This window comes from Haemorhous mexicanus, chromosome 5 (genome assembly GCF_027477595.1).
Source record: "Haemorhous mexicanus isolate bHaeMex1 chromosome 5, bHaeMex1.pri, whole genome shotgun sequence".
Classification (NCBI taxonomy): domain Eukaryota; kingdom Metazoa; phylum Chordata; class Aves; order Passeriformes; family Fringillidae; genus Haemorhous; species Haemorhous mexicanus.
Window position 1 is genome coordinate 14,158,335 of NC_082345.1, and position 21,378 is coordinate 14,179,712.

The window sequence follows — 21,378 nt, forward strand, 5'->3', positions numbered from 1 at the left end:
CCCGCTCGGCCAACCGGAGCCGCCGCTGGGCCGGGGGGCGGAGCCGCGGCCGCGCCCCGCCCCGCGCAGCCGGAAGGATCAGCTCCCGGAAGTTCCGGCGCTGCCGCCGCTTTGCGGGATAAACAGTAATGGCGGAGGCGGTGGCGGCGCTGGAGACAACGGCGGGCGCGGCGGCCGCGGCCCTGGGGTCACCCGCGGCGGCCGCGGGAGCGGCGGCCGTTGCCTTCGACTTCGCGGCCGTGCCGCCGCCATCCGCGGGGCCGGGGGGTGGCGGTTGGACCAAGCAGGTCACCTGCAGGTACGCGCCGTCCGCGGCGGGTGGGGAGGGGGAGGGAAGCGGGCGGGCGCGGCCGCCCTTCCTTGTCCTTTTTCTTTCCCTTCCCTTCTCCCCGCACTGCCCCCCCCCCCCCCCCCCCCCCCGCCCCGGGGCCTTTCCCCTCACCGCCGCCGCCCCCCCCGCCCCTCCCCCCACGGTCACGTACGCGCTGCGCGCGCCCGCCCGTGGCGCGCCGGCCCCGCCCCGCGCGCGTCCCCGGGGGTGGCGAACGGCCTCGGCCCCGGGCGGGACCGGCTCCGGGCGGGGCTACCGGCGGAGGTGGCGCGGCCACGGCGCCGGCAGCCGGGCCCGCCGGTGGGGGCGGTGCGGCCCGCAGCCTTTCTCCAGCCGCGGCCTCGTGCGAGGGTGTTCCCTGCGGCCTAGCGCCTGCGGCGGCCGCGCCGCGCCGGGAGCGTTCCCACCGCCTCACCGAAAGCCTAGGGCCGCTCGTCATTGTACGGGAGCAGGGCCGCAGTGCTCGGCGCGAAGGACGCCGTGTGAAAGGAAGTCCTGCAGCCGCGTTCCGCAAAGCGCGACAAAGCAGGAAACGCGACGTAATTTAAATTGTTGTGCGTTTCATTCGATATTTAAATTTGGGGATTACCTAGTGATTGATATAGCGAAAGCTAATTATTAAAGCGGAGAACTGGAATAGGTTGTGACAAATAACAGAATGTGCGAAGCGGCCCTGCTTGTGTCACATAGAGGCTCTGTGTGCTGCGTCATTTCCTATCCTTGTTTTCCTTTAAACTATATTCCTGATAAATCAACTCGCTGGGGTTATGCAAGCCGTACTGCGTATTTTAAAGCTTGCCAGTTGGACTATTTTTAAACCTACAGTGCTGGTCGGTTGGCAGGCAGAAATGAATTTAAAAGTTTTGTGAGTGTAGACATATATTAGTTAATATAAACGCAAATGATAATCCAAGATTTACATCGATGAGCGTCTCCTGATTTTTAAAAAAATATTTATTTAATAAATTGCATTTAACGTGTTTGTGGACAGATAAATTCTAAGTCACTGGGGAGCAAAAAGGACTATCCCTTGGTTAGGAAAGAAGAGGCTCTAGATCTTGATTGAGTTCTTTTGTATCTCTCCTGCTTGCTTTTTCTCCCATTTGTTTCACCGGCAGATTGCAGCAGCAGCATGAGGAGCCGCTGCTCGGCTTTCAGGGAGCTCGCTGGCTGTGTCTGTTTGGCATGCCCCGCGGTGTTTAAAGCGTCCCTGCTCGCTGTTGCTCCACATCAATTTTGGCTGATGCCCAGCTATCTGCTTCCCTTCGGGAAGCTCCGTTCAGCAGCGCTCCCGGGGGGCTGCTGCGGGCAGAGCGTTTTGCCTGCGAATCCCCGGGTTAATGTTTGATGCCGGTGATGGGGAAATGACCGGAACCGTGCTTAGCTCAGCTCTAAGTGAGGCGCAAGGTCAGCGCTCCCTCTATTTGAGTTTGCCTCGTAATTTCTGAAGATGGAAAGGCTCAATTAGGCAAATTGGATTCGTGAGACAGCAGTGGAGTAGGTATAGATGCAGGATCGATTTATTGAAGACAGCGACTGCCGTAGTACAGAGGCAGTCAAGTTCATCAGTGTCCCGCAGTGCAGAGTTGAGGGAATATATTTATTCTCAAGCACTCAGGCCGAGTGAGAAGCTAAAGCTGCTCTTTTGTAATGGTTAATGTGCTTTAATTTGAGATTAAACAAGGGGATCTTGGCCTTGCATCTAATGAACGTCTCCATTCTTTGTTCTCTTTGCCTAATCCTGCTAGTTATCCCATTGCTTGCTTTATTAATTTTTATGGGACCATTCAAGTTCTAGGGAGAATAGCTTTAATCAGGCTTTAGAGTGAAATTAGCCATTTTGACTTGCCCTTCAAGGAACCTGTGATAAGAATTTTGGATTTCCAGATTTGGTTTTGATAGGATATATTCACATTTAGGAAGTTATATTTCTTACTATTAAATTTTAGTTTACCTTTATAAATGAGCCGGAGGATTTAACAGTGAGATGAAGAAGTTAAATTTCAAAATGCAGGTTTTTAGTGTAGGAGGTAGAGCAGTTGCTGTTTGAGTAACACTGCACATTTTTTTAGTTTACAGGCATTTTTAGTTGAATCATCATAGGGGTGACAGTTAATGCTGCCTGAAAAACTTTTGGGAGACAGTCTCTTTAGTATAAGGAGCTAGCACGTGATGGCTGGGACAGAAATACTTCTGTTTTATGGAAACTGGAAGGCTTAAAATTGGTATCATAAGTTCTTGCTGTTCCTTTGAATATCTGATATGATAATATGATAAATAGGTTGGTTAATGAATTTTAATATACCAATGTGATATCCTTGGGATGAATGATTAATATCTCAGAGTGAGAGACACAATGACTAAGAAGAAGGACTTTGGTTTCTCCTACACATACATTTTTGCTGATGTTACCCTTTTGTTTTTCTTGCAGCTAAAGTTTAGAAGTCTCAGGGTGAAATATGGGAAATTATGTTCCCTAAGAGACGACAAAAAAGGTTGTTTTTTTTGGTTTTTTTTTTTTTTACTTCTGTGGTTTAGCAGTTTTCAAGGATTGTCTTTTGTAAAAATTTATATTTTAAATTTTAAACTGGATTAAATGGCAGGGGAACAAAGCTAATTCAGAACTTGTTTGTTATTATGAACTTTTTCTTATTGATATGTTTGAAATAAAAAAAAATGGTTGTCCTTACCAAGTTCCTCAGTCCTTCCAGTTCAGATGGCTACATGGTTTTATTGAGCAGTGCTGTAGCCAATCTTTTTTTTCCAACGGCTCGACACTGTTTGTTCCATGCTTGTGTTTTCCAGATGTTATGCGACATTAAAAGTCATCAAGTTGATGTAAACAAATTGCATTTCACTTGTTTGTTTTAGAACTGAATGTAAATAAAACCCATAGCAACTAAGTGCTGTACTTTGAGTGCTGTCTCTTCGCTGTTCTTCCTGAAAACCTGGATGAGGTAATTTTTTCTTTTCATGTGAAGAGTGTGCATCAGTAAAGTCAGGCCTCCTTAATTCCATGCAGCACCAGGGATGAGGTGCAAGGCACAAACCTCCTGCTAGCCTGCCTGGATTGCCCCTTTCATGGCTGCTCTGGTCTGCATCCCTGGTAACTTCTGAAGGAGGTTATGGAGAAGGGACAATGAGCTAAATGCTATGCAGATCAACTTTTTTTTTTTTTTTCCCCCCTTTTACTAACTCCAGCAGAATTTCATTGGCAAGTAACGTGTCTGAACACCCAGGAGCTGTGCTAGAGCAGCGTGCTTAGCCTCTTGCTGCCTTCTTCCCAGGAATTCTCAGTCTCTGTATGACACCTGAAGAAGCTAATGACTGCAGATGGATGTTATTCTGAGCTTCCCCATCTGCCAGTCATGGCAGTGTCTTGGGTTTTGAAGGTGGTTTGCTGTTGGCTGTAACATTCTAATTTCGGTGGACCAGTAGTATGATAAAACAAATTAGCATTACCTGAAAGCAGAAACCTGAACTAAAGAACAGAATACATCTGAATAAGGAAACGCATTGCAAGCTTCCAAAGCTGTAGAAGGAAGGTTTGCCTATTGAGAAATACCCGTGAAAATCAGGATATGCTCTTTTGATCAAGGCATTAATAACTAGACATATGTTGAACCTTTTTCAGTGATAAAATGCCAGTGCAGGCAGTTATTAATTTTGTCTGGTTGTTCCATGTGTTCGTGGCACTCATGTTTTCTACAGTTGTGCAGTGAACTGAACTGGGGAAATTATCTGGACTTGGATCCTGATGACTTCTCTAGTCTGGCTCCCCAAGCAGCTTAACCAAATTACACTTGTATATTTGAATTGGAAGGACAGAGAGCACTGCCACAATAAGTGCTTTTTTGGATGACAGCATCACAGAGGCTCAGAGAAAATCCAATTATATGCTTGTCTTGATCTAGTTTTATCTTTTCAGATGAAATTACATGTGTTCTCTGCTTGACCAAATGCAAATTTCTGATGTCCTTCTACGTGTCTGTGTGTAAGGCAGATAACTCATATTTCTCAGTTTTAAGGGGGCTTTTTTCCTATAACCAGAATGAAGAGGCTGGTATTGCTGTTGAGAAGGGTTAAATTGAATACTCTGTGTAAGTAAAGATGCTTTCCAAAATAAATTTCATTATCTTACCCCAAAAATAATGCACTATGTTTATTTTTTTTACTTGGCTAAAGTGTTTTAGCCAAAGACTGCAATTTGATATGTAAAGTGTTACGTTCTTTGTGACCTTAAAGTAAAAATCTTGCCTCTTGGTGAGGGGGATGGTTGTGGAAGAAGTTGGGGTGTAATCCTAAGAGAACTACATTTTTTCCCCTCCCACTGCAGCCTTCTTGTTCAAATAATGCTGAGTTTGCTGCTTAGGATTGAAGGCTTTAAGAGTTATGTGTGAATTAGAGCCTGGAGTGTTTGATGTTTATTTTTTGCCCTTTATAGCCTACCATTTCAATATAATAAATTGTGACAACTTTCAGAATTACATAGAATCTGCATTTTCAGAGGATTTTCTGATGTAAATTGGGAAGGAAGGAAAGGGGTTCGGAGCTTCATTTTCCCTTTCATGCAGTGGGAGAATCTAATTTTGGGGCTTAGGAGTCTTGTTGGCCAAACAGTTTCTATCACGTGTCCTCACTTCAGGCAGGAGCATTTCTGTCAGTCACTTATTTCAGCTGTAGTGGTGTTCCAGCACATGGCTGGCTCAAGGAGCAGAGTGGCTGTGCAGAGTGTTTGGGCAGTGATGTGATCCAGATTAAAAATAACCATGGGGGCAGCAAAAGGAATGTCAGGTTCCATTGCAGCCATTTCCTGGTCTGTGCCATCCGGTGGCTGTGAAGTTGCTGCCCCAGCACTTGGGGGAAGCAATGCTGAGTGGAAATAAGCAAAGGGTGGAGATAACACTTGTTAAAGAACAAACCTTAAGCAATCTGAAGTCTTTTTTTTACCCTTTTGGTGTGACTCCCATTTCTTAAAAGCAATCAAACCAGAAATTCCTGTTATATTCTAGTTCCATGACTTCATGGGTGGTTAGGTTTGGTTTTGTTTGGGGGGCTTTTTTTGTTTGTTTGGGGAAGAGGGGAGGTTAAGTATGGGTGGTTTTTTTGGTTGGCTGTTGGTTTTTTCCTTTTGACCTGGGTCTTCGTAGGTGGTTTATGCTGGGGTGGGTGAGTGTGACTTTTAGGGGGTTTTGTGTGGTTTTTTGGAGAGATTGCTGGTGGTGTATTTGCAGGGATGGGCCTTGTTCTGTTTTTGCAACACCCTGTTCCTGCTGTTTGTGCCTCCACCTGACCCTGCAGAGCCTCATCTGGGTCTTGTGCTGCTTGTTTTTTATATAGGATCACATTTCTTACCTGGTTAATTTGTCTACAAGGTACAGACATGGAATTTGGAGTGTGAATTGCAGCCTGATGGCAAGTGTCAGCTTGTGTTCTGTTAAGCTTGTTGAGATTTTTTTTTTTCTTGGTATGTTGAATGCACCACTGGTATTGCATATGAAGGGTTATCAGATCTCTAAGCCCTCAACCTCAGGTTTTAATATTTCCCTAAAACTGGATTGCAGATGTGGCTCTACTTATGTCATTTAGTGCATTGTTCACCGGCTTTATCTGACTTCTTAAAAATACAGTAGACTAAATAGCTGTGTAGAAGTGCATGCAGTTCAACATCTTATCACCTTTCCTGGCCAGGAATATCTACTTGAATGTACTGTTCTGTGAAGAGCTGTCCTAATCTTAGTGTGGCTGTTGAAAGATGATCTCTGTCTCTTGTGCTGACTGTGAGGCTGCACTCAGCTGCTTGGAGGGCCTGGTTCTGCTGGCTCTGCAAAGTGATGGAAGTGTGCAACAGGAGGAGGGCAGGACTGCCCCGTGCAGCAGCAAGTTGGGCTTAGATGGGTATTATCTGCTTCTCAGCCTTCCCTCAGGTAGTGTTTTTAGTGAGACCTAACTCCTGACAAATTTTCTTGTTTACTAGCTCTTCCTATTTTCAGTGAGTTCAGAGTTTGCGGCTTGTTATCTGGAGGCAGTGTGGCTTCTTTCTAAACTGAAGTGTTGGTAAACATTTATGGATTCAGGTTTTACACAGGGTTTTTTTTCCTTTTTTCCTTTTTTTCTTTGCTAATACTTTTATGTTGATTGGGAAAGGTGTACTTGAACTTTTCAGTTGTTATTTTTAACATACTGAATCTGAACACTTGCAGTGCACTGAATTTCTAGAGGCTTGTTCTTCTCGGTTAAAACTGAAAAATTCTTGAAAACCACTCTGCAATTCTCTTGAATAACTGCATTGAAGATGCTGAATTAAACTTGTGCAACTTGACATGCTGAAATTGATCAAACTCTCCTCAAAAGCTTTGAAACTGTCCAAGTTTTTCAAAACAAGCAGCACAATATTGAAGCAGGGTGCTTTGATTTATTTGGCTCCTATCACAGGAGCTAATGTGTGTGCTTTGTCAGACATAATTATCCATCACAAACATGTTTTTCATTCTTGGAGAGGAAATCACATTTGATTTAATTATTTATGAATCCAGAATAGATTTAAAACCTTGGGTGTTTTAGGGTGTGTCTGGATTTGAGTCTTGTATCCATTGTTGGGTTTCAGTAAGGTTTTTGCTTTTGTCAGGACACAGGGGCTACAAGTAAAACTTAGTGCCAATCTACTTGGTCCAAGACTCTTTCCTCTTAGTGTCACAGCCCAGGACAACTTTGCTTTTACAGGTTTGTGTTTTTTCCCCAGGCTTTTGTAAGAGCAAGTCCCTAAATGTGCAGCACAGTTCACTAAAGTAGCTGAGGCTTCATCTTTCCTCAAATGTTCTTTTTTTTATGATTACATTGGGGCAGAATCCTATGAGTCTTTAGCGCTGTTGTTAATACAACATACTTTGATTTATAGAGTAATAAGATCATCCAAATATTTTTGCAGCTTCAGTGCTTCTCCTTAACTCACCATTATCTTCTCTTACAGATACTTCATGCATGGAGTCTGCAAGGAAGGAGACAACTGCCGCTACTCCCATGACCTCTCCACCAGTCAGTCTGCCATGGTGTGCAGGTATTACCAGCGAGGATGCTGTGCTTATGGAGATCATTGCAGGTAAAGAAATGCCCTGGCCATCCTGCAGGAAGCTTTGCACTCTGAATCCCTGAGTAGAGAGCTCAGGGAAAAACAGTAAATATTAGTGCTTTCCTTTTCCATTGCAACTTTAGATATTTTTAAGAATAACTTTTCACTGACTCTCCATTTGCTAAATACCAGTGTTTTCTATGCAAAAAAATGAGCAAAGGCAAGGTGGTAACTGGTTTTCATGAAAGTGATAGTTGTCAGCACGGGGAGTTTTCTTATTTTTTAGTAATAATATGAGTAGATTAATTGAAATCTGAGATTACTTTCAGACTAGCTGAATGGATGAGTTACACTATTTAAGTGATCATAAAAGCCTGAACAGGTAAGAATTTATTTTCTTCGTGTTGTTTCTTGAGGAATTGGTACCCTGACACTGGAACTACCATTTTAGGAAAGTAACTGGAATTTTAAGTAACTGGAGTCGTATAAGTTGCCTGTACAAAACAGCTTTATGAAAACATACTCTGAATTGGTCCATACCCCTGAACTTAAAATAAAAAAGAAATTGTGAAGAAGAAAAACAGATACTTTCCTAGTGGAGCAAAGCTTTACAAGGGCTTAGGAATGTTTCATAATTCATTTTATTAAAACTTACCAGAAGTTTTAACATTCTGTCTTATTGCAGCTGTAATTAGTGATTAAACGTTTGCATCAGTATTTTATATGGTAACTCATAGTTAGCTTCGTTTTCATGTTTCATAAAGGGTTACTATATGTAGAGAATACCTCTCTGTAGTCTTCTGTCTGCCAGTGTTGTTTTTTGATTGTGTAGATCAGTGGTCTTCCAACTTTGGATCATGCACTCCATCAGTTCAATATTTTTGAGCTCCCACCAACATACACATTTATTTATAATTTATATGTGTATATCTACATCTACTACTGTACTAGTGTTATGTACACTATAAAACATAACCCAAAACCAGAATTTAAAAAAAGTTGTATTAAAGGTGAAATGAAAACTATTTGAAAGATATTTTATGAACAGTCCAAAGCAATTTTTACTGTCACTAAAAGCCTGATTAGTAGTAATATTTTTTACTGACAGTAATATTGATTCAATGGGCTTTTTTATTATTTAAAATCTCAGTGTAGCATTTTGTGATATGGTTATTTGAAGATCTCATTAGAAGTTCAGTTTATTTCAGTCCTTGGTTTTAATGGCTGTCGTAGCTGAAAAAGATCTTTCACAAAGATAAGCATATCCAAAAGGAAGTGTATTGTTGGCTGCATGTAATGTGTGATAAATGTAGCTGGTAGGTTTCCACCTTCCCTGATGTCAGTCAGCTATTAGTGCAGATTCACTGGAAGGTGTTGCATTTTTATATTTTTAGCAAATGGGCCCGACATACACTGGAATTCTGATTTTGAAAGATTTTTAAACATGCTAGAGAAATAATTTTCCAAGTTTAAGTGTGCACGATATGAAAGGTTTTTTTTGTAGTTGACACACTTGGATAGTTTTTGGCAATAAAATCACATAATGGTGGAAACAGTTCATTTTCAAAGTGTTGTCTCCATACCACAAATTTCCTTCAAAAAGCACTTATCTGTTTGTAGAATGCCTTTATTTTGGAGGGACAGTTTGAATGTGGTTGGGTTTGGTTGGTTTGGGTTTGTTGTTTTGGTATTTTTTTTTTTTTAATATCTACTCAGCAGCATATTGCTGGCACTGACTTGTCATCACAGAAAAGGGCAGCAAATTTGCAGCACTTGTCTTTGTGAAAAAAACATGCATAACTCATCCACAACAATTTTTATGTGCTTTGCCATGAGATAATCAGCAAACATCTGTGTGGTACAGAAGATTTTCATGGTTGCTCTCCTCCTCATAACTGCAGTAAACATTTGACTATTTAAAGGTCTATATTGATGACATTTTCTAGTGTCACTTGGCTGCTTCTGGATCCATCTTTGCTACAATATCTTGCCTGTGAATGATGCAGTGATGAATTTCTGGTGGGGTGCTATCGCTGTACCCTTACCCTGCAATCTCTTATTGTGGTCAGAGCAGCTGCTGCTTCAGTGGTTTTACTTGCACAGTTTTTCCATAAATCATTGTTTTTATTAGAGTAATTGTATACTATTGAGAAGATATCTCCTCCAGTGAATCTTTTTGTCTTTGTTAAAGAAGTAATTTGTTGAGACTGTTTCTCTACTGGTGCATCTTTTCTTTGGTGTCTCACAAAAAGTAGTCCACATTGAAACAGAGTCTAGCAAGTATAAGCTGAGATGTGAAAAACATTTGTACTTTTCCTTCTGCCATACAGCAAACTTCCCTCTGTGCACAATTTATTCTACTGCTTGTTCTTCAGACTCTAGCAGTGTTTCCTATGTGTTTCCCAACAGTATTTGCTGACAAAGGAATGCATTTTACTTTGTCACCATATTATTTTCCATGAGTTATTTGAGTAATTTTTACCACAGCAGGAAGAAAAAGTAGTCCAGTGGCATATGGATTTTTGTCTTTCATTGTTATGTAACAAGCCTCAAAAGACATTTCTAAACCCTTTCTGTGAAGTTCTGCAAAGTACTGGATTCAGTAGCACATGACTTGGAACATCTTGGAAAAAAATGTGGAGGTTTGTCTTTGTGTTCCAGATGTTCTGATTTTCAGTGCCTTGCTAATTGAGATGGCTTCATCCTTTCAGTAGCTAATATCTCATGGTACAGCATACACCGAGGGCATGGTTCTTCATTAATAATAGTGAATGTAAATTCATATTTCAGATTGCCTTCTTGGTAATCTTGATCTCTTCTGTGGTTCCCCTCCCCCTGAGTTCAAGAGCTGATTAGGTTGGCATGGTTTTGCTTCATAGTGTGGCTGATGAGGAGCTGGTGGTAGGAGTGGAACTGTTAGCTCTGACATTTGCTTCTTGGCTTTTGCTGGCATTATCGTTGCTGTCAGACCGCAGTTGCAGGCATCTTTTTAAGCCACTTGTTCACTTTGTCAGGGTTAGTTTAGGTAGAACAAGACCAGATAATCTGTTGATCCATTAAGTGGACACTAGTAAAGTTCAATATGTCACAGTGTGCTGAAAGTGAGCAGACAAGGGGGTGCCACTGTCAACCCACTGGGTGATGGAACACCTCCTCCTTCAGGGTGCCTCACACGTTCCACATGGGGGCTCTCTGATGTGTGGACTGTGAGAACACTGCCGTCAGCATGTATCTTAATAGTAATAATAGTAATTTATTGTATTTTTAAGGGGAAGAGTACCACTAAGTTGTAGTATTTTCTTTCTGCACCCCATTGGGTTGCCTTGGGCACCTAGTATGGTGCACACACTTTGGAGGCCACAGATGTAGAGATCTGAAGGCTAGAATTTTAAATTTGCTTTGTAGGAGTAGAATTTCCAAGCTGACATTTGGTTAAGAGCACCTCTTTAATATGCAAGAATTGTGACACTTCTTTGTTTTTAATCTGACACGAGCTAAGTGAATCACAGTCACTTCAAACTTCTGTGTGATCTCAAAAAATTTCCTCCTGATTCCTTGAAATTAGTCAGCAAATATCTAAGACTACAGTAGTATATTTGTCATTTATTTTCCCCATATAGTCTCCTAGTTGCTGGAAGACAGATTTTTGAGGAAAATGTGCCTTCCTGTTTATTGTTGATGGTAGGGTTAAAAGGGTTCCGATTATAATTTTTCACAATAAGGTGAAAGAGGCATTAAGAATAAGTACTCAAATTCAGTATAAAATCTGTTTGAGGCATGATGCTGGGACACAGGAAAAGAATAATTAATGTTGGTGGGGAATCTCTGAATCTGTGCTAGCTGAGGCCAGGTCGCCCAAGGCATTGTCCAGCTTTGAATATCTGCAAGCATGAAGATTGTGCACCCATTCTAGTGTTTTAACTACTCTTAGAGCAAATTTTTTTTCTTAATATTCATAACTGTAACTTCCCATTTTGGACTAGTGTCTACTGACTGTCATCCTATCACTGACCTCTTGGAAGACTCTGGCTGATCTTTCCTGTGTCTTCCCGTGAGGTAGTTGGAGGCAGCAGTGTCTGTCCTGAGTCTTCTCTTTATAACGCTGGATAAACTCATTTTTTTCATTCAGCAATACTATACATGTTTAATAGGTAACTGACCTGTTTGGGACGTACTTGAAGATTGTTCTGTGTGTAAGAATTGTGCTCTTTTTTCTCCAAAATCTCGGAGTATCTTGTGTTTTCTTGAACAATGCTGACAGATTGTACAAGTGGAAGCATTTCTCTATAAAGGGTCATCAGTGACTTTCTCATCCTAGCCATTTCTGGGTCCTCCTCCCAAATATGCACGTTCACATCTTCCTTAGTTCATTTTCAGTACATGGGACTGCTGTCTGGAGTATTTTTTTGTGGAAAGTTGACATGATGTGTTTTAACTTTTTAGATATGAACATACCAAGCCACTAATACAGGAAGAGGTGACTGATGTTAACCCAGAGGCAGAAATCTATCCATCAGTGTCCTCAGAGTTTGCATCGCTCCCTGAAACAGTTGAAGAATTTATTACTGAGATAGAAGATGAAAATACAGATCTGGCAGCAGCAGGAGTAGGGGCTGAAGACTGGGTGAATGCAGTGGAGTTTGTCCCTGGGCAGCCATACTGTGGACGTGGTAAGCTGATCATGGGATAACAGTGAATTTCCATCATGGCTCAACAATTTCTGTGTAATGCATTTATTTTAATGCATTTGAGTACAGCTATTTATATTTATTGATCAGTTCAAGTGAGCTTGGGTTTTCCAACCCAAGAAGCCAGACTGTCTGTTTCATTCTGAAACCAGGTATATTTCGGGTCAGTCTCTGCATGACTGGCTTTCTCTCACTATGTTTCTGAATTACTTGAGAATCTCCTTTGAAGTTTAGTTTGCATATGGGATGGGAGAGGAAATTACTGGTGATAAAATTAATATTGCTACTCTGGAGAGATAATCTGCTGCCTTTGTGTTTTGGGTTGGTTGATTTGGTTCGGGATGGTTTTGCTGTCTTTCAAAGGTTTTTCAGTGGAGATATGGATTCCTGTAAAAGGAATTGAAGCCTGATGCTTACTTTAGTGAATCCCATGGCCAGAGGCTGAAAATTATTTATTCTTGTTAGCTTTCTGGAACTCAACTTTCTAATACTGTGACGGCTCACAATGAGAATGAGACTGAAGAAACTCATCAAATGGGACCACACTATTTGAGCAGCATACTTCTCATCTGTTTTTCCTGCCAAAATAGAACAGTTAAAGTGAAAAGTAGGCTGAAGGTGTTCACTTTAGCATAATTTTTAATATTTGTCTCTCTAAGGCATGAGGAGGGTATGAGTACTTAAATGTTTGAATTCAAAATGAACACCTTGCATCCAGAAGAATTTGAAGATCTCATAGAGTGCTCAGATTATACTGCTTTGTCTCCGTGGCATTGCTCAGATGGTCAGATTGGAAAGAGAATGATCTCAGTGTTACAGGGTGCTGCTTGGAGCTTCCTACCATCCAGTTTGAGGAGGCTGAAGAGGAATAGTCAAGTGACACAAACAGTTTGCTAATGTAGTTGAGAAGTTTGATTATGGAATTGCATAATAAATGTGAACTATGTGAACTTGAGTATATCCCAAAGGAGTGAAAACTGGACAGCTACCTGTGAATGTGCCACCTTAGTGTCATGAAAGTTAGAACTTCTGTGCTTGTTGAGACAAAGGATTTTAAAATTATTTTAATCAGAATATAATATTAAGATTGGAAGGACCTCTGGATTTCATCTAGTTTGTTTCCTGCTTAAAGGTTGCCAGGGGCTTTGTTTAGTTGAATCTCTATCCTCACAGATGTTCAAAGGGCCATAACCTCTGGGTATCCTTTGTGGTGTTTGACTTCTTTCACAAAGAAAGCCTCTTTCCTAGTATGTAATTGGATTTTTCCCTGCCTCAGCTTGCCTTCTGTCTCTTGTCATTTGCACATCTGAGAAGAGTCAGTCACTTTTCTTGGGAATCAGCCCCATTAATGACTGGCTGACCCTCCACTGGAATCAATTCATTGCTGGTTTGACCAGCCAGAGATCTTTTAAATATGCACAGTCCTTATAGAAGAGCTGGTGCTTCTTCCTGAAGTCTAAGTCACTACACTGTTAACTTAGTATTATTAAAGCAATTTTTTTTTCTAGGGGTTAGGTGTACTTTTCATGCAAACTTGTGTGAGATTAACTTAAATAACATTCTCTTCTGTGAATCTTGTTGCAAGTCTGTTTTATAGCTTTTGAAACTTGATGTAAATATACTCATCTGTTTCTGTTCTGAACAGTGCTACATGATGCTAATTCCCATGCTGACTTTAAAAAAACTTCACTTTTCTGGAGCAACTGTCTTTATTAAGCTACAGAAATAAAAATGTGTGCAGTGTGTTCTGTAGTGTATGCCCTAAAGCAGATTATTCTTGTCAAATTGCTGGAGAAATGTACAGATACTTGGAAACTTCAAAATGAAATCTATTTCTCAAGATTCCCTAAAAGCCCGTGTGTTTCTAATTTTTAAGAAAATTTTAAAGATTCAAGGTTGCAGTTTAACCATGCATAGCTGGGACATAATGCTCACCTTTTACCGTGATTCTCTGATTCGGGACTAAACCTGGTCTCTTGAAGAAGGTTTCAGGACCTAGCATAGAAAATAGTGATGATTCTTCAGGTATTCACTTGTTAGTTGTATAGATGTGCCATATTTCCTGACTTGTTCTGCAGCAATTGAGGAAGAGTAGAAAGGCAGAAATACAAGAAACAATAGATTGGGTGTCTATGTCCTGTTACTGAAAGATTAATGTGTTTAATGCTACAAAGCGTGTCCTAAGTGCAAGCAGGTGGTGTGTGGATCAAAGTTAACAAACTGGTTTTTCCACTAGTATGAATTTAACCCTGTTGACTGGTAAATTGGCAGTGAGAAGGTGGGGATTGAGTCCACCTACTGGTGAGCAGAGATTTGGAAACAGCAAACAATTGCAGAGAACAAATGCTACTCTGAGGGATGTTGGATTTGTATCTGCTGAGGCAGTGAAGTCTTCTGAATTTTTCTAATTGTGGTTTCAAAGAGGAAGTAAAACTGTAGCTGCTACAGTGCAGAAGATACAGAAAATATATGTGCTGTTCTGGCCTCACAGTAAAGAGTTTCTTCTTAGCATCTAATCTAAACCCACCCTTTTTCAGGTTGAATTTTAGTTTGAAACCATTACCCCTTGTCCTATTACTACATGCCTTTGTAAAAAGTCCTTCTTCATCTTTCTTGTAGGCCCCCTTCAGGTCCTGGAAGGCTGCAGTAAGGTCACCCCGGAGCCTTCTCTTCTCCAGGCCGAGCAACCCCAGCTCTCTGAGCCTTTCCTCATAGGGGAGGTGTTCCATCCCTCTAATCATCTTCATGGCCCTCAACTAGGTAAAAAATTCTGTGACAACATTAACTTGAGCAAATACTGGCAAATGCAACAGTTGAGGGACTAAAAACTGAACGGTAGTTGTGATTTTTATTACTTTTTATGGAAGTGGAGACCATGAATTTCAAATGGGAGGGCATGTGGGATTTCAATAAGTAAGTACATATTTTCATGTTCTACTGAGCTACTCAGGAGAGAATGTAGAGCTTAGTACGTGGTTTCTTGTCACTTTTCTTGGTGCTATTTCACTAAAACTCGTGGGGAAGAAGAACTAATGACCATAACTTTGTTTGGGAATCTCAGACTGAAAATGAACAGGTTGCCAGGTGACTTGTTACCCAGTTACTCACTTGCTGTGAAAAGTATGTTTCTAACAAACAGACTTCTCCAGGATCACTGAGTGACCACTACAGTCTGAGATGGTTCAAGAAGGAGACTTGATCTTATCTCGAGAGCTAATATTTTTCTACACTAATCTTCAATATTTGCTTATTCCTCAAAACTTAAGTCACAGGGACATGCATTTTCTTTTTCTTTTTCCTAAGACTAACAGACTGATACATGCCTGTTGTTATGTCTTTGCTCCATAGGGATGAAAACAGTGTGAGTGTGCAGCCTCTGATTAATTTGGGGGAGTCTGTCCTTTGCTTTAACTGATCCAAATATGCCTTTGGTAGTTTTTGCTTGCTTCTGCAAATCTAGTGCTTGAACAGCTTCTAAAAGTTACACTTTCTTATAGTATAGATGAGTAGCTACTCTTGTAACAGCTTCTGGTTATGTAAATTAACTCCAGCTGCTGTTCTTCCTGTTGTTTACTCTGAATATAGTAATGCTTTATGTTTATTAGACCTTCAATTTCTCACTGACTGCTTTTGTCTTCTGTCATCATCCTCCTTATGTAAAAATTTCAGAAGGCTGTCTTGTGGTGAGGCAGGCAAGCATGTGTTTGAGGTACAGGGAGGAGTATTCAGCAGTAGCTATCTAAAGGGGGAAGAGAAAAGATACAGATTTCAGTTCAGTTTAAGGTTAGGTGAGGGAATTTACTTTAGATTTTGCAAAACTGATAGCCAGCTTAGAATGCAGTGATAATAGCCTGAATTTCAGTTTCATGTGTCTGGCTAATTGACCAGATATCTGTTTAGAACAGGGTTTTTTTGGCAAATATGTAGAATGGAATTAGAATGGACACCACTTCTCTATCAATCCTAGAGATGCATGGGAGTCCAGAAATGAAAGTTTGTTCATGCTAAAGAACAGTGTGCTAATTATAATTAGCCTGCACATAAGAAATTGCAGATGTAGTGTTGCCATACTAGCATTTTCTTGTGCTGGATACATCTTTATTATTTCAGCTGTGTGATTTCTGGGAAAAAAACCTGTTAACTTTAGCTGATGTGAAAATTTGAAGTAAAGTGAAATTGATTCTAAAAGCTGTGAGAGATTTGTAGCCTTATTTAATGGTTGCTGAACCAGAGTCTGTATTAAGCTGCTGATGACTAGTGCAATTTTTCTAGGTGGACTTAGCCTGTAAATGGATCTTCCCAGACCACTGAAACTTTGATAGCTTTAATCGTGTCTGGGTTGAAGGATGAAAAAATTGGTCTTGAAATTAATTGAGTGGGGAAAAAATTTAGTTCAGATTGAGGGTGTGTGAACTTGGACTGAAGTGAACCTAGGTTATTTCTGTTATTCTGTTTGGGTAACCCTGAGTGTTCTTACTCATGGTGCTCAAAACCTGAATGTGCTGCTTACTGTTCTTAATTCTGTTCCCAGCTGCTCCTTTCTGTGCTGAAGCACCCTTGCAGGAAATGGTGATTGAAGAAGAATACGAGAAGCAGCAGGCAGATGTGGAGATGAAGAAGGAGCTGTGTCCCTACGCTGCGTTAGGAGAATGTCGTTATGGAGAAAACTGCGTGTACATCCATGGCGACGTGTGTGATATGTGTGGCCTGCAGGTCTTGCATCCCATTGATGCTGCACAGAGATCTCAGCACATAAAGGTAAGCAAACAACTGTCTGCTGTTTAACAGCTGTAAGTTATTGCTTCCTAGCTTCCCTCAATCACTTGTTACTAATTCCCTTTTATTTGAAGGTGTGTGCAGGTCAGGCAGTGAATGAAATTCCGGTTGTAAACTAGACTGTTTCCTGCCAGGGACATACTCAAAAGCAGCTGGATTTCCTTATCTGTATTGGGAGAGCTGTCTGCTTAAAGATACTGGAGCTTTGTTCTTTGCCTAGTCAAAGTGGATGGTCTTATAGATTGCCTTTTCATGTTTAAAAGCAGTGTCTGAAGGAAGGAATTTGAACTCTGAATTGATTGTTCACCAGTACTTGAAAAAGTTTTTTTTGAGGATGAAGAGTTTTTTCAGCTTAATCACACTTCATGCATTTTGCAAAACAGCAAACTGAGTTTAAAAACCTGCTTAGACCTCACCAGATGCCCAGTCATCTCTGTAGATGTTTTCTTTGTGTCTCCTTTTCAGTCTTGCATTGAAGCTCACGAGAAGGACATGGAGCTTTCCTTTGCCGTCCAGCGTAGTAAAGACATGGTGTGCGGGATCTGCATGGAGGTGGTGTATGAGAAAGCTAACCCTAGCGAGCGCCGCTTTGGGATCCTCTCCAACTGCAGCCACACTTACTGTCTCAAGTGCATCCGCAAGTGGAGGAGTGCTAAACAGTTTGAGAGCAAGATTATAAAGTGAGGCACTTTCCCATTTCGATTGTGCTTTGTTACTGTGGAAGAACTTAATAACTTGTGACAACTTGCAACAGACTTCCAGATGCAGACTGCACAGAGGCTGCATTTAATGCGTACTAACTTTTAGTTTAGGAGTGAAATAATTGTTAGGGATAACATTTACACTCTGATTTGGTTAATATCGGGTTAAAACTCAATGGTAGTAAATAGCTGTTGTTTCTTTAGTAGCATGTTGTCCAGTGGTTACTGTTTATGTCTTGGACACCCAGGCAGGAATCTGGAAACAGATTAACCAGTTCAGAATGTATGCTGCTTAATTCATTACTGCCTTAGAGCATTATTCAGTTGGCAAAACATTTCTCCATTTAAGGCTGTTCTAAAAAATACCAAGTACCAATCAAATAAATATAGGGAAAATACCAAAATAAATTTATTTAATTCTAAAGAAAAAGGAGTCTGTGTGAAGTGTTTTTTCAAGCTTTTCTGAGACAAGCTGACCAGCTGCCATTGCCATTGAGTTCTTGAAGAGAATTTAGGTTGTCTTCACTAATAAGAGAGTCTAGATTGAAAAGGTTGTACTGCAAGTATATGAGTACAGTACCTCTTTAAAGATGAATATATGCCATGGCTTATTATATAGGAGAGAGAGCGCCCTGTCACGTGGAATTTTGCAGCACAGTCTGTTCGTTTCCCAGGTCCTGCCCAGAATGCCGGATCACGTCTAACTTTGTCATTCCAAGTGAGTACTGGGTGGAGGAGAAGGAAGAGAAGCAGAAACTCATTCAGAAATACAAGGAGGCAATGAGGTAGGAGCAATGCAGCCTTTTATCAAATTGAGACTGCAGAGATAAAGGCACACGTGGGAAAGAAGGGTGTTAATGTAAAGCCCCTTTTCACACTTCCTTTCCACCACCACATGTGAAGCACTTCTCTGCCTGTCTGCCCACAGAAGCATGTACACAGTTCCAGAGCTATTTCTGTGTTTTTTCACCTCGGGCTTCCCCTTCTCTACACAAGACACTGGTAGTGTAGCCGTAAGGCAGTCCAAGCTCGTGCACTGCACACCATTGTTGTCCCTCTGCATGCATCAGTCCACACATAGTGTAATGAATCATTTCTGCATGTAGGTCTTTCACTCACAAAATTGCCATCCTGGTACCTGAGATCCTTGTGGACTGCAGGTAGATGCAGTTCTGAAGTCTGATTGGGGTGTGCTGTCAGTAAGGGTTGCGATATTTTCCTTTCCAGCAACAAGCCATGCAGGTATTTTGATGAAGGCCGTGGGAGCTGTCCTTTTGGAGGGAACTGTTTTTACAAGCATGAGTATCCTGATGGCCGCCAAGAGGAGCCACAAAGACCCAAAGTAGGAACCTCAAGTAGATACCGGGTTAGTGCTGCTGATTAATTGTCCCTTCAACAGACAGAGAGCACAGGAGGGGTGTGCATTATGTCTTCTGCCTTGAGAAGAGGATAGGGAAATACTGACTTTTCTTTTTTCCACTTCTGATAGACCTCTGTAATGGTGAATTTGAAGGAAGCGGTGCTCTAAAGTTTGTGAATGCTGGAGGCCAAGATGGAAAGACTAAATTTAAAAAACTTTCTTACAACATACTGAAGTAAAAATGTTGGGTAGCAGTAATAGGGGTGTGTGTGAGGGTTAATTCTGCTGGAGGTCAGTATCTCCCTGAAAGAGAAATGTCATTTCTTGCATGTCAGAAAGTACACCAGGGGCATGTCAGCCTCTGGAAAGGCTCCTGCTTTGTACCACTGGGTCACCTGGGAAATCCTTGTGTTCCATTTGCAGGCACAGCGGAGGAATCGGTTCTGGGAGTTCATTGAGGAGCGAGAGAACGGTGATCCCTTTGAAACCGACGAGGATGAGGTGGTGACCTTTGAGCTTGGTGAGATGTTGCTTATGCTGTTGGCAGCCGGAGGTGATGATGAGCTAACGGATTCCGAGGATGAGTGGGACTTATTTCATGATGAGCTGGAAGATTATTATGATTTGGATCTATAGCACCTGTCAGTGGAGTGTGGACTGTTGTCTTGGCTTCAGGCAGTAGCTATTACCTGTGGTGTTGTGGCAGTGCCTGTGTTTCTCCTAGGCAGGCCGATCAATTCCAGGTGCTGTTGTAATAACTTTTACCCAGGGTCTGTCTCTTCCCTTCCCCTCCTTTCCCACCCCAGGAGTGTTGTTTTTCCTCTGTTTCAACAAATAACAATAAATAAATCTTTAAAATGTTAGTTTTTGTAAAAATGAATTTAACTGTCAAACAGTTAGCTTAGGTTTGTTGCTTCATCTGTGTACCCAACAGAGTTCACCCAGTTCCAGGGTTAAAGTGTTTACAGGACTTCCACACTCATTTTGAAGAGCCCAGATACAAAAATGAGCAGTGGCCATGCAGTGGGGATGTAAATTGGCTGATGGCCTTTATTCTGTCTTTGTACCAATATTTCTGATTTCAGGCCAGATACAAATATTCTTTCTGGAATCAGCTCCGTTCCAGCCCCCTCATGTACACGTCTTCATTTGTGACTTTTGGTCTCTGTTTACTTGCACATTACTATTACTACTGTGTAACCAGAACCAGGTGTGAACGTTCTGGATTTTTACTGTGTTTAGCATGAAAGGAAAATGTCTTTGTGAAAGGAGAACTCTCTATGTGTATATACAGATAAATGTAGAGTTGGACCTCAAGGATGGGGAGACTCTGTGTAAGTTAAAAATAACAAAACCATCTTTCACCCCCTCTTGGTGCATGAAGTCTTGCCTCCAATTGGACATGAAACTGGTCTAATGGTCTCAGCCCAGATTGGGAAACGATCCTGATTATCACTTAACTTGATAGATGGCACTCCCTAATACACCAGCTCTCTTTCACGTGTATGATTAGGGTCGTCCAGGAGCAGAAATCCGGTTAGCCAAGGTGGGGTCAGAGGAACACCAGAGAGGACCCTTTAGCTTTATCGCTCTGTAAGTTTTAGAACTTCATGTAAACACTTAAGCCGTGAGCTTTGCTAGAAACTCGCTGTGCCTCCCAGCTGCTTTGAGGTACTTGTGCCTCTTGGCAGCTGAGTTGGGCAGGTTGCCTGGTAAAGCTGTTCAGTTTATGTGAGTTACTGCTTACAAAGGCAGTCGTGCAGTTTCTGGCTGTAATTTGCATTGAGAAATTACTTTGCCACCAAAGCCCCAGCACAGGAATTTTAACCTTGCATTACATTATTGCTGTTTTTTATTGACTTGTGGATGCCCCGTGATCTGTTCTCCTGCTGCTCTTGTCCCCTAGACTGCCTCTCCTTTCACTTTTAAATGGAATGAGAAATTGTTCTGAGGTCTATAACGTATTGTTTTGCAGCTGCCTTTTGTAAGAAGCACTTTTCCCAAATAAAAAAAGTAAAAAAAAAAAATTAAACAAGAAGTCAGTCTGTTCTTTTAAGTTCAAAAGTTCTGGTTTTTGACTTGATTATTTTTGTGTGTGTTTCTGTAAATACAAAGGCATTTATGTCACTTATTCTTAACTCCTGCAGAACTGTGTTATGATTAATACAGAATTCCAGCATTGTTAGAGCCTTTCCAGCAAAGAGCCTGTAATGCAGGAGACACATTCCAAATGGACAACTGAGGCAGCTGATGTATTGAAGGAATATCTGGGGTCATTAGTAAGAACTGACATGTCTTGCTTTCTCAGGAGTCAGTCCTCCACTGTTGTGTTAATTTAATTTGCACTGGACAAAGCCAGCTGCAGGACATACTCTTATCCATAGTTTCCTATGGTAATGCTTTTGGGCAGCAAGTCCAAGCACTGCTACAGCCCACTTCCTGAGGCTCCACAT

The 21,378-nt window shown here is 41.5% G+C and overlaps 1 protein-coding gene across 2 annotated transcripts; it reads left to right on the top strand.

Annotated features, from left to right (window-relative positions):
• Positions 1-113: 113 nt before the first annotated feature.
• Positions 114-20,963, top strand: MKRN1 (makorin ring finger protein 1). 2 transcript variants are annotated; one of them, XM_059845965.1, is made up of 9 exons: positions 114-298; positions 7,302-7,430; positions 11,844-12,070; positions 14,708-14,848; positions 16,620-16,846; positions 17,330-17,544; positions 18,240-18,350; positions 18,793-18,931; positions 19,349-20,963. In XM_059845965.1, exons 1-9 carry the CDS (start codon positions 129-131, stop codon positions 19,559-19,561), a joined length of 1,572 nt encoding a protein of 523 aa, XP_059701948.1. In that variant the 5' UTR covers positions 114-128; the 3' UTR covers positions 19,562-20,963. The 2 variants fall into 2 exon arrangements, with proteins under 2 accessions (XP_059701948.1, XP_059701949.1); XM_059845966.1 differs by having other exon boundaries at positions 18,793-18,907.
• Positions 20,964-21,378: the final 415 nt, after the last annotated feature.